The sequence below is a fragment of the Morus notabilis genome, unplaced genomic scaffold, assembly GCF_000414095.1.
Source record: "Morus notabilis unplaced genomic scaffold, ASM41409v2 Scaffold139, whole genome shotgun sequence".
Lineage (NCBI taxonomy): Eukaryota > Viridiplantae > Streptophyta > Magnoliopsida > Rosales > Moraceae > Morus > Morus notabilis.
In genome coordinates, this window is record NW_010361068.1 from 720,761 (window position 1) to 732,988 (window position 12,228).

Below are 12,228 nucleotides of genomic sequence, written 5' to 3' on the forward strand. Positions count from 1 at the left end.
TCTCAATTCAAATCATAACTCAAATGTGCACATTCAAACACAAACTCAAGTTACAACTTCAACTCAAATTATAACTTAAATTTAACTCAAGATCTACACTCAAGTTATCATAACTCAAAAATACAACCGAACAAGTCCTTTGTTCTAAAGGGTTGTACCAATCTTTGCAGAGGTTTTGATTAAATTCTCCATTTGCTTAATTTTTATTATTTTTTAATAAAATGGTTATTACTATTGATTTAATTAAAGTTTAGCACTTTTTAATTAAGTTTTAATCACATAACCTGTCAACATTCGGTTTGAATCATTGATGGAATTAGACAAAATGAGTAATTTGATATGTTTTTTTATAGATCAGGAATATTTTGAACTGTTTCGAAAAATCAAGACTTTGAAACAAGGTAGATACTTTGGGAGTATTTATGAAAATATTTAATCATTGTATCATTATTAAAAATATATAAAATTTGAATATAAAATCACAATAAGGGAAAAAAAAGAGAGTTTTAGACAAGAAGCCAAAAAAAAAAAAAAAATAAAAGTCTAAAATGAATAAATAAATAAAAATAAGTGTAAAGGGACAAAAATGAAAAAATTAACTTTTAGGCCAAAAATAAAAAAAAGAGTAAAAATAGACCAAAATGAAGAAATAACTAAGTCTCTGTTTGTTTCAACAATTCAAACTGTTGTTTAGGATTCAAATTGATGTTTAGGAGAGGAAAATTCAAGGACAATTTAAACAATTAATAATGGTTCAAACCCTTGATTTTAGAATTCACGATCACCCTTAAATTCTAACAATCCTAATTATTTTCTATAATGAAAACAATTCTGATTCTACTTTTTCCCTATCTTCAATTCCAAGGTTAAAAAATGTCATAACTTCTTTATTTTAATTCGATTGAGATGATTTTTTTTAATGTGTTCATAATATAGAGAGGAACAAATCTTCATCCATATTGCATATTTTTAGATGTCATTTACAACGAGATTTTATAAGATTTGTTACAAAATTCTAGTGACAATTTTCAACATTTTATCCAAATACAGTTCGAATTTTATTTCCAATTCAAATTACAATTTATTTTTATATCTAAACCCCAGTTTGAATCACAATTCAATTCACCACTATTCAAATCACCACAACTAAAACCAAATCAACAATTTGAATCGTTGAACCAAACAAGCCCTAAGTGAAATTTCAAGACAAAATAAAAAGGGTAAAAAAGACATATATGAAGAAATAAAGGAGTTTTAAAGCAAAAAAAATGAGAACGAAAAAAATAAACTATCATGGAAAAAATAAAAAATGGTCAAAATGAAGAAATAAAAAAATTTTAAGACAAAAAGATTATAATGAAAAATAAAATAAAATTTCAAGGTAAAAATAAAAAAAAAGTCTAAAAAGGGCTAAAATAAAAAAAAATAAGTTTTAGGGTAAAAATAAAGTAAAAAGAAAAAAATGAAATTTCAAGATAAAAATAGAAAAGACTAAAAAAAGACTAAAATGAAGAAATAAATGAGTTTTAAGGTAAAAAATAAAATAAAAAAATAAAGTTTCATGATAAAAATAAAAAAAGATAAAAACAAAATGAAGAAATAAATAAGTTGTAAGGTAAAAATAAAGTAAAATTCAGGAAAAAGAAAACATAGTAAAAAAGGACTAAAATGAAAAAAAAAATAAGTTTTAGGTTAAAAATTTAAAAAATAATAAAAAAAGACTTAAAAAGGAAAAAGGAGAGGGGGTCACTTTTTCGAACAAAATGGTCAAAACGGCGACGTTTTGGTCGAAAAAGTGAAGTGGCGATTGCCACTTCTTACATGTAGATAGATGGACACAGAGATAGACTGTCTCCAATGTAGCAATATGCTACCGTCAGTAATTTAGTAGACTACCACCACCAGGCTGTGATACTATAAGGACGTTATTAGCATTTCAGATTAATTTTTTTAGGAGAGTATTTCAGATTTGTTATTGTATTGTTATTGTCCGTTTTGTGTAGTCGCCCTCCTTATTCTTAATAGAATAGAATAATTTTTTTTTTATAAAAAAATCCTCCTTCTTTGTTGTGCTGAATGCTGATTTTTTTTTTTTTTTGGGTTGGTTAAATACATGTGGACAGAGAAACCGGACGCCAAGTTGGGCCGAAGCCAATTGGTACCGAAACGACGCCGAATGAATTCACAAAAGCGCCTTTGCGTGAAGTTCATGCCACCTTCTCTATCTCACCCTGCGGTGACACCGTTTCTTGGTCCACCTACCACGTGGCGCGAGATGATGAGATCAGTACCCTATCTTAGCGAGCCGTCACCGTCAGATTAGCTCGCCACCAAATGCGAAGAAAGGGCCTCCACAATTTCAAGTCGCAGCCCTCTTCTTTCAACTAAAGTCTAAAGCCTATCATCTCCTCTACTTCTCTCTCCTCTCCTTCTCTCTCTAGTGTTTGAGCCCTAGATTTTCTCAGCCTTTCTCGCACTTTCTTCTCTATTTGTCATCCGATATTTGTTCGACAAAAATGGTGAGCGGTTTTTCACTATCTTACTCTCTATTTTCTGTTCTGTCTTTTTTTTTTTCTTTTTAAAAAAATTTTCTGTTCTGTTGATTTTGATTTTATGTTTAATCCGTGATGTTTTGGTATTCGATCTATGAAATTTGTTGCATTCGATCTAGGTTTCTTTTGCTTGATCAATGTGGTTTTTTCTTTTTCTTTTGTTTTCGGGCATGGAAGATAGGGATTTTGTCCACGAATCTCTTGATTTTCAATCCCAACCGTCCGATGGTTCGGTATTTGCTCACCGGATTGATCGTCTAACGTATGAATTGTGTTGGACCTCAATTGTTCGGCCAATTGTGCTTTGCATGTTGATTTGAGTTAGTTTTTCCGTCTATTTTAGGGTTTGCAATTTATGTGTTTTTTGCGGATGTTGTTGTGTAAGTAGATTATTTATGCTTATGACTCCGCTATTATTGTATAGATATTTTTGAAAAACGGGATTTTGCTTGATTTTGCTGTGACTAATTGGGCATTTTGATTATTTAGATTGGGAATGATACCAGGTTTGGGGCTTTATATGAAAAGAATTTGATCTAAGTGGGACAAGTCAAATATTTGATTTTAAGTAGCAACATGATATGAGGAAAAATATTCATTCTGAATCGGGATTTGACCACAACTATCAACTACTTATTAAAACCACTAGTGATTGATGACAAAAAGAAAAATTCAACTTCCTTTTGAGTGTTGTTCGATTTTTTTTTCTGCCTCCGTTGATGGGTTACTTTTGTTTATGCAATAACTGGGGATGAATTTATTTGTACTTGGCGGAGAATATAATGCTTATAATTGGATTTGGACTTTATTTGGTTATTGAGCCCCCCCCCCCCCCCCCCTCTTTTTTTTTGTTTTAATATACATTTGTAGGCAAACGCAGCATCAGGGATGGCTGTGCATGATGACTGCAAGCTTAAGTTTTTAGAATTAAAGGCGAAAAGAACATACCGCTTCATAGTTTTCAAGATTGAAGAGAAGCAAAAGCAGGTTATAGTGGAAAAGCTTGGTGAACCAACTCAGAGCTATGAAGATTTTACCGCAAGCCTTCCTGACAATGAGTGCCGCTATGCTGTCTATGACTATGATTTCATCACTGAAGAGAATGTCCAGAAGAGCAAGATTATTTTCATCGCCTGGTAACCGGTTTTTGTGGTTTCTAGCATTGTTCTATTCCAAATATATATATTTTTGGCGGGGCTCAACAAAGTTTTCTTTGATTGTTATACTTGTTTAAGGTCTCCTGACACATCAAGGGTGAGAAGCAAGATGATTTACGCGAGCTCGAAAGACAGGTTTAAGAGAGAGTTGGACGGAATTCAGGTAGAGTTGCAGGCTACTGATCCAACTGAGATGGGCCTTGATGTTTTTAGAAGCCGCTCTAACTGAATGTAAAGCGTGAAACTATGCAATGGAGAATCCTCCCTACTATCTGGGTTTCTTATGTGAAATATCCATACTTTATGGAAACATGAATTTATCTTCCTATAATATTGGTTTATGACGTGATTTGTAATGTGGATTTATTGGTACCTGATTTTGGTGTCATATACAAACTAATATCATATGGTGCTTTGTTATAGTTTACTGTTTGTAAGAGGTTGAAATCTAACTTTTCTTCCTCGTTAGAAATCATTTGTGGTTTTTGCTTGAAAATTGGATGGAATCCGTTTATTGTTGAAGAAAACCTCCCAATGTAGTTTTGCATAAAGATTTCGAAGTTTTATGCTTTGCTTCTATTTCAAACCATTTTGTGGGGCTATGATAGGGGTGGCAATTCGTGTTGGCGGGTTGTGTTCGTGTTGTGTTGACCCTCTCAGTTGACACGAACACGATCCGTTTATTAATCGTGTCGAAATACAAAATCCAAACACGATTTGTATATTGGCGGGTTGACACGATACGAATAACCTGTTTATTAAACAGGTCATAAACGTGTTGTGTCAACCCGTTTATAAAATTGGTGATAAATGGGTCTTGTTAATCTATTTTTGAATTTATTTTTGAACCTATTTATAAAATAGGTGATAAATGAGTCGTGTTAGGCTATTTTTGAATCTATTTTTAAACGTTTATAAAATGGGTAATAAACGGGTTGTGTACCTAAATATGACACGTTTAATAAATGGGTTATGGTGGGTCAACCTGAAAATGATACGTTATTTAATCGTGTTTCACGGGTTCGACCTGATTTTGATCCGTACTTATTTATGATAAACTCAAACTCATTAATTTCGTGCGGGTTTCGAGTCGTGTCACTATCCGGATTGTCAGTCTTTTGATGTATTTACTTCTGGCGTATGCAAAACCTTTTCCTTTCCATGTATCAGCCAAGTATTATCCAATTCCCTCCTTACAAGTCTGGTTTAATGAGAAATAATATGGTCTTTTTTAAACTTGCTGTTATTTTCTCTGTTTTTGCTTCCTTTAGTTTGCTTTCCTCTCTGTTTAAACGTACATGCAGTTGCATCTTAAACACAAAGAAGCGATTTTAAATCTTCGCGGAATATTCAAGGTCTTTATTATTATTATTATTATTATAGACTGGAAGGTATATGAGGAAACGGGAAAATCTAAAGAAAGAAGTGAGAAAAAAGCGATGAAGCCTTAAAGATTGTTCTCTTTATAGTACAGTACCTTGGTGGATTGTTGACAAATATGTTTTCGTTGAAGAACTGACTATTTTTTCCTTTTACAATGGTCATGTGAAAATGAAACATACACCAATTAAAATCTTCCACCGAGCTTGATTTTTTTGTCTTCCAATTTATTCGGGCTACAAAACTCTGGAATTTAATCCGGACACAGGAAAAGATTCGTTATTTGTAAGGTGCGACCACTATGTATAAATGATCAACTAATAGGTGTTTGTTGGTGATCCATTTTGGGTTCGTATCTTGTACTGAGATAATCAGACTCTTCAACCTACTTTATCAAGGAAAATGAAGCAGCGAAATCACCTTTGTGCATGTAAAAGACTGATTTCTGAGGCACAAAGGAAAGGCCAAAAAATATTCTTATCTATCAGAGATTTATGTTTAAAATAGACAAAACTATTTCTGTAAACGAATTACTGCACTATGTATAGTCTCAATTCAAGAAGACATAGCAGTTCATGAGTGAAAGAAATCAAAGATGACCATTTCCCGAGACTGAGGCATCTTTCTCAAGTGGTTCCAGCCAAGTGTAGAGAAAGCTTCTCTCTCAGAATCGAGGCAGACTTGTCGACGGATTCACAACATTGTTGTCGGTAACCAGAATCATGATGGTGTGAGAAGGGCATTTCATCTTGCATCTCATCTTCCATGTCGATAATGATGTTGTGGAGTATGCAGCACACAAGAATGATCCTTGGCAATCTATGCCTATCAGGCTTCCACATGACTCCATGAATTATCCTCCACATCTCCTTCAACCTTGCCAATGCCCTCTGTGCCACCATTCGTGTGGCATAATGCCGTTTATTAAACTCGGCCTGAAAATCTGATAGGCCTCGTCTAGGGTATGGGGTTAGCAGCCATGGCAAAAGAGGAAAACCTGCATCTCCTACTATGTATTCTCTTAACTCTGTTCCTTCCGAGAGAACTATCTTCTTCCCATTCAACCTCTCCCCATCTTCGGACAATTTGAAAAAACCCGAGCTTTGGAGCACAATGGCATCACTCAAACTTCCTGGCCATCCAGCAATTACGTTGCGGAATCTCATTTCCGGATCAACGATTGCCTGTAAGATCATGCTGCTGTTCTTTTCATAGTCAATCCAGACATCATTATCTGGGTGCACATTAGGAAGAGTCATCATGATGTGTGTGGTATCAATTGCACCGCAACAATTTGGAAGACTGCGGATTTTCTCAAACTTGGACTTTATTATTTCCATCTCTGCTTCAGTTGAAGGCCAACAGAGATGGTGGAGTCCTCTTTCTTCCATTGCTTCCACAAACCGCCAGGTTAACTGAGAAACTGTTGACTGATTCATCCCAAATGAGTCACCAACAATAGACAATGAGTCGCCTGAGCTTAGCCTCCGAAGAGCAACAGCTACTTGGTCATTCAAAGACAAAGGGTTCCCTTTATAATCAAAGTACGAGGTTTTAGCCAACATATCATCCTTTACGAGTGAGCAGATGTAGCTGAATGTCTTCCTTGAAATTTTGAAAATGGATTCAAATGTCATTGTCTGAGACAAAGGCCCTGCAGAGAGGAAAACAAGAATATTATAGTTCTTTCAATATAACTCTCATATATATATATATATATGTTAATATATAGCAAAACTAAACACGAGGAAAGCCTCGGCTACACAGGACATAATTCTTAGATTCATATGAAGTCCATACTATAATCAGAGAGAGTTAACTTGCAAACGAAGATAAGAGTAGAACTATAAACCAGAGTAGTTATAACAACTTTTATCAAGATTCCAATGCAACTAATTTGCATATGAAAATTTTTCAGTCAAAACTGTAAAGTAGTTACACAATCACTTTTTCAGTTAATAACTAGAATTATTAGTAACAATATTCAATTATAAGCATGTAGGTAGACTCGGAAAGACATAGTAAAAGCAGCTAAAACATAAAAACTGAACTGCAGCCAAATAATACCACTATCTTGTTTCTCTTCTACTACTTTGGTTAAAAAATTTCTTTTTTGGCATTAACCTCTAAAAATGCGTGACCATAAAGAATATAGATCTGCGTGGTAGGTACTTAATGTCTCTCTTCCACTCTTATCAGATCAGATACAATTTCCTGATAAAGATATCTCTGGACAAACATAGTTGAGAAGCATAAGCAGATTAAAATTTTCTGGCTAACATTTTTTGCGCATAACAATACCAACACGACTAAAATCTGCCAGTATTCACCTTACAAGGAACACGTTAGTAATATCCATGGAAGCACAATAATCTGAGTTTTTCATTGTAGAGTGTCCCACACATGAATTAATGTGATCGTGTTCAAAGGCAACATTATCTGATTATTTGAACTGGTATGAATTATCCAGCATTATTACTGAAAATCAATAAGAAAACTAGTTGTATCTTAATGTTAGGATTTGCATAATTCTGCATAAACAAACTTACATGAGATATACTTATTACTTCAAATGAATGGAAGCAAATCCAAAGAATCCCATACAAATTGTCGTACAATTCTTTGTAACATAATTATTAAGGTTAAGAAAAATAAAAAAAAACATTTTGTTTGGGATTATTGTATAAACTTATCTTGATTGAACATGACATATATCACACAATCACATCACAAAAATCAGTAGGGTAACTAATAACAGAGGCAATCTCGGTTTTCTTTCTCTGCTTTCTAACACGTTCACTATGTAGGTCACGAAATAAGGGGTTTCAGAAGCCAGAAATAACAAGAGTATACGAAATTAAAACACAAAAGCAAATATGATTCAAAATGAATTTATATATGTGGAAATCCAACGAATATTAAAAACTTAGACAGACCCTTTACACTAAATTTTACCTAGTACAAGAAAAACCAGAATAGACATTCTTCCAGTCACCACAAATTCCCAACCATTCACAATATCAACGTATGCCATAAACAAATCAAGAGAAGGTAAGAAAAGATATATAAATTATAACACATCGCAGAAAGAACGACTTTCCCCTAAAATCACCACATAGGAAGGCAACACCAAGACTGCATTGACCCAGGTCCTAAAATCTCATCAAAAACAAAGAAATCCCAACAAACGACAAAGCCAATACTCATCAAAACCAATATATATAATCCCACCAACTAAACAATAATACCGCATAAAAATGCACATCATAGAAGTGAATAAAAAGCGTTTTACCAGTAATCCTGCGAGAGAAGTCGTCCCACCAATCCAGAGGCTGAAGAAGTTGCGAGCCAAGAGAAGCAACAAACGCATTCTGGTCAACCTTCTTCTCAGCCTTATTATTCTTCTTCTTCCTCTTCAACCCTCTAGTGGGTCCCATTTGAAGAACTCAGAACGAACACAAGGCAAGGCAAGGCAAGGCAAAGTAAAGAAAGAAAGAAAGAAAGGAAGAACGAAACCGACCCAACCCCAGGAGTGCCGTCAACAAGCAAGAAAATTAAAGAATTCCAAAGAGTGACATGGAAAACCCATCAATCGTAAGCCTCAGATTTAACAAAAGGAATACAAACATGTATATACATGTGGAAGGAAGAAATAGAAAATGGCCTTTTTTTCTCTTTCTTTTTTCTTAGGTGGGTTAATATATATGAGATGAAAATGAAAGTGTGTGTATGTATTCTGGGTGTGCGAAGTGTTCCTTTTTGTTGGATTTCAACGCATGCAAATAATAACTCCAAGAATATATATATATATATATATATATATATGTGTGTGTGTGTGTGTGTGTGTGTGTGTGTGTGTATTTGGGTCTATGTAATTGTGTGTGATCATGAATATAGGTAATATTTGGGAAATCATATATCGAATAAAACTCACATATACGAATATGTATGTAAGTGTACTATGTAATATGAATATTTAGAGGGGAACGAAAAGAAAATAAAATAGTAACATTTTGTTACATATTGAAAATCCCTAGTCCACCAAGACCACGAGTCCAAAAGTGTGTTATGTGTAATATACAGGCAATAACCTTTTTTTTAAATGTATATTTTATGATGTTCTATTGCTCTCTTCAAACAAATTACAGAAGTCATGCATTGAGTAAGTAGGGAAGATTGCAGGCTTGTAGCTTTCATGGATTCTTATTCCTTCATTAGCCAACCAAGTTTTTCTTTAATTTTCTTCTTCAATGGGAGGCCAAATGCGAAGCTAGCCATCCAAGTTAACATGTACTTACTTCGCGCGCATATAAATATATATATATATACACACGATTTATTAAGATCGATTTCTATTATTTGTTGTGAACCTGAATTAATTATGTCTCTTATCGGTTTATCAAATATGACTTGTTATTTGTTATATGACCGTTTAGTTAGGGGCATGAGGACACCACTAATGCATTTTTTTATTCAGCCAAAAAAAAAAAAAAGAGAGTAAAATATATGTTAGACAATGTCAAATACAAGTGCCGATACCAATTTTATATTTGACACTATAAAGTGTGAAAAATAACATATTTTATGTGCTATTCTATTTTGTATTCCAATGTATAATGTTATTTTAAATGCTATAATTATTTTTTTTTCAATTACTGTTAAACTTTAGAACTTGCAAAAATACTTTTAATTTTTAAACGCAATAAGGCAATAACAATTAAACGCCAAAAATTAGTATATGCCATGCTTGTTGTCCAACTTGATACTAAGTACAACATATGCTAAATTTTGCACAAAATAACATTGCACTATGGAGTGTTTTCAATGTCAAACATATTTATTTTGACATTGTATTAAAAATTCTCTTTAACCACAAAATCACATTGGTTTGATGTTTGTTGGTATAAGAGCAACTTAGATCCATCATTTAGCAACCAATGCAATTAACTAGTGCATTACTCGTTAACAATCCATACAATATAATAGGTAAACTAATTTGTTTTGTGGATGTTCAACATATAGTAAAACAGTGAAACTTGTGAGCTCAGATCATTGGAATGGTCACAGTATTATTTCAATTTTTATTCATCATTTCAAAATTCAATGCAGCTATTGAAAACTAACAATTCATTCTTATATTTCTTTGGGTATCGTCTTCTATCTCCTCCTGAGCTCCGTTCTTGACCTTTTCACCGTTTGAAACCAGCACAAAGTATTCTCTCTAAAAACAAGCACAATTTATATTGGAAAGTAAAACACAAAATAGCAACAAAAATACATACTCTCTTATTTTATTATTTTCAGGTGAACATTAAAAAGAACGTTTCTTCCTTCTCCTCTTGTATTTTTTTCGCTTTGTTGTTGTGCATTAATAACACTTTCTTTATCCTTTTTATCCCCTTGTGTGTGTGTGTGTGTGTGTTTTTTTTTTTTTTCCTCGGTTTCATTGTGTTTTAACATAATCTTGTCCAATATACAATGGATAGAAATTGTCTTCCCAATAGGTTGCACTGTTCACTTCGCTGATTCGAGTTTAGAATTCGAGTTTTTCTACAGTAAAAAGCTCTCACAAACAATCACATCTAACTTTTTTACTACAGTAAAAAACTCTCACATAAAATCACATCTCAACTCAAATTACAAACTTAAATCAGTGAAGTGAACGGGTACATCTTACTACAGAATTTATTGTCATTTTTTTTTTTTGCATAAGTTTTTTCTGTGCTGACTTTTTAATTAATGTTTTTTTGTGACTTTTGTCTATCTATTTTGTTGTTTTGCATTTTATAGTGGTGTCACTCTTTTTGTCGTTTGTAGTTTATTGCCATTTTTCAATTCAATTGCCGTTTTTCATTTGTTTTCTTATCATATTTCAATTGTCGCTTTTAGTTCATTGGCCTTTAAAATACTTTTGCCTTTTCGTCTTGTCATCGTTTTCATTCTTTTTTTCTTTAGTTTTATTTTCCTTTAGTGTCGTATTTCCTATTGTTGGCGTTTTCTCATTTTGCTGTTTCCGTTTGATTGTCGTTTTCTAATTTATTATTTTTAGATTATTATCACTTGTGCCCTGAATTTTGGAATCATTTCTGATTTGCCTTCTTTAAAAACTTTGACTTTACTCTCTAAATTTTGAATTAGTCTCATTTAAGCCCTTTTTGTAGGAGTTTTTGTTAAAATCAGACTGAAAAAAGGTTAAGTATAGTCATGTGATTTTTATCCGTTTGCTCTTAATAGAGATTCGAATAGAAATACTATGTGACTAAATTATTCTATCTATTTTTAACACAAATTCTAACATAAGGGGTTAAGTGAGAATAATTTAAAATTTAGTGAGCAAAATGAGAGTTTTTAAAATTCAGGAGACAAACTCGGAAGGATCCTAAAGTGAGAGTTTTATGTCGGGCCCGTTCACTTCGCTGATTCGAGTTTGTAATTCGAGTTGAGATGTGATTTTATGTGAGAGCTTTTTACTGTAGTAAAAAAGTTAGATGTGATTGTTTGTGAGAATTCTAAACTCGAATTGGTGAAGTGAACGGGGCCGACGTTATTTCACCTTTCATTTAATTTTTTTTTTTATCATTTTTGCTGAGTATGTCTTTTTAATGTTGTTGTCATCTAATCATATTTCCGTCGTATGCCAACATATTATTGTATTATTTGTTTGAGAAATTGTATTAAATAGGCTAACTTAAAAAAGCTGTCGAAGTAAATAGGCCATTTATTAATGATTAGAAATTTATAGGCCATTCTTAGTTTTAAATTGTTTATTTCCCAGTTTTACCCTAGTTTTCATTTTTATTTTTTGTTTTTTATTTTCTCATTTTCTTGTTATCTTTGCCTCCCTCTCTCTCCCTATTACACTTTCTCTCTTTCTGCTCTCTCTCTCTCTCCGGTTTCACTCCTCCTTGTTTCTCTCTTCTGACGGCGGCGTTCGCATCCAACAAATGAGATGCTCGACGGTGTGCAGATCAACGCTTTGGAGAGAGAGAGAGCACGGCAGAAGAGGGAGAGAGTGGCGGAGGGGGGAGAGAGAGAGAGCGGCGGAGGGAAGAGATAGAGAGGCTGATAGTTTCAGTGAGAGAGTGAAGAGAGAGGTCGGTGAGAGAGAGAGAGAGAGACAAGTATTAGGATTTTGAGTG

General features: G+C 33.3%; 2 protein-coding genes across 2 annotated transcripts; one reads left to right on the forward strand and one right to left on the reverse strand.

The window, feature by feature from the left end:
* Positions 1 to 2,361: 2,361 nt before the first annotated feature.
* LOC21408097 (actin-depolymerizing factor 2) lies at positions 2,362 to 4,146 on the forward strand. The gene is made up of 3 exons (XM_024165753.1): positions 2,362 to 2,519; positions 3,423 to 3,688; positions 3,788 to 4,146. The coding sequence occupies exons 1-3, from the start codon at positions 2,517 to 2,519 to the stop codon at positions 3,936 to 3,938; spliced, it is 420 nt and encodes a 139-aa protein (XP_024021521.1). The 5' UTR covers positions 2,362 to 2,516; the 3' UTR covers positions 3,939 to 4,146.
* A 1,543-nt stretch (positions 4,147 to 5,689) lies between these two features.
* On the reverse strand, positions 5,690 to 8,564 carry LOC112091639 (protein ALP1-like). The gene is made up of 2 exons (XM_024165799.1): positions 8,382 to 8,564; positions 5,690 to 6,743 (listed from the first exon to the last, which is right to left on the reverse strand). The coding sequence occupies exons 1-2, from the start codon at positions 8,524 to 8,526 to the stop codon at positions 5,716 to 5,718; spliced, it is 1,173 nt and encodes a 390-aa protein (XP_024021567.1). The 5' UTR covers positions 8,527 to 8,564; the 3' UTR covers positions 5,690 to 5,715.
* Between the last annotated feature and the right edge of the window lie 3,664 nt (positions 8,565 to 12,228).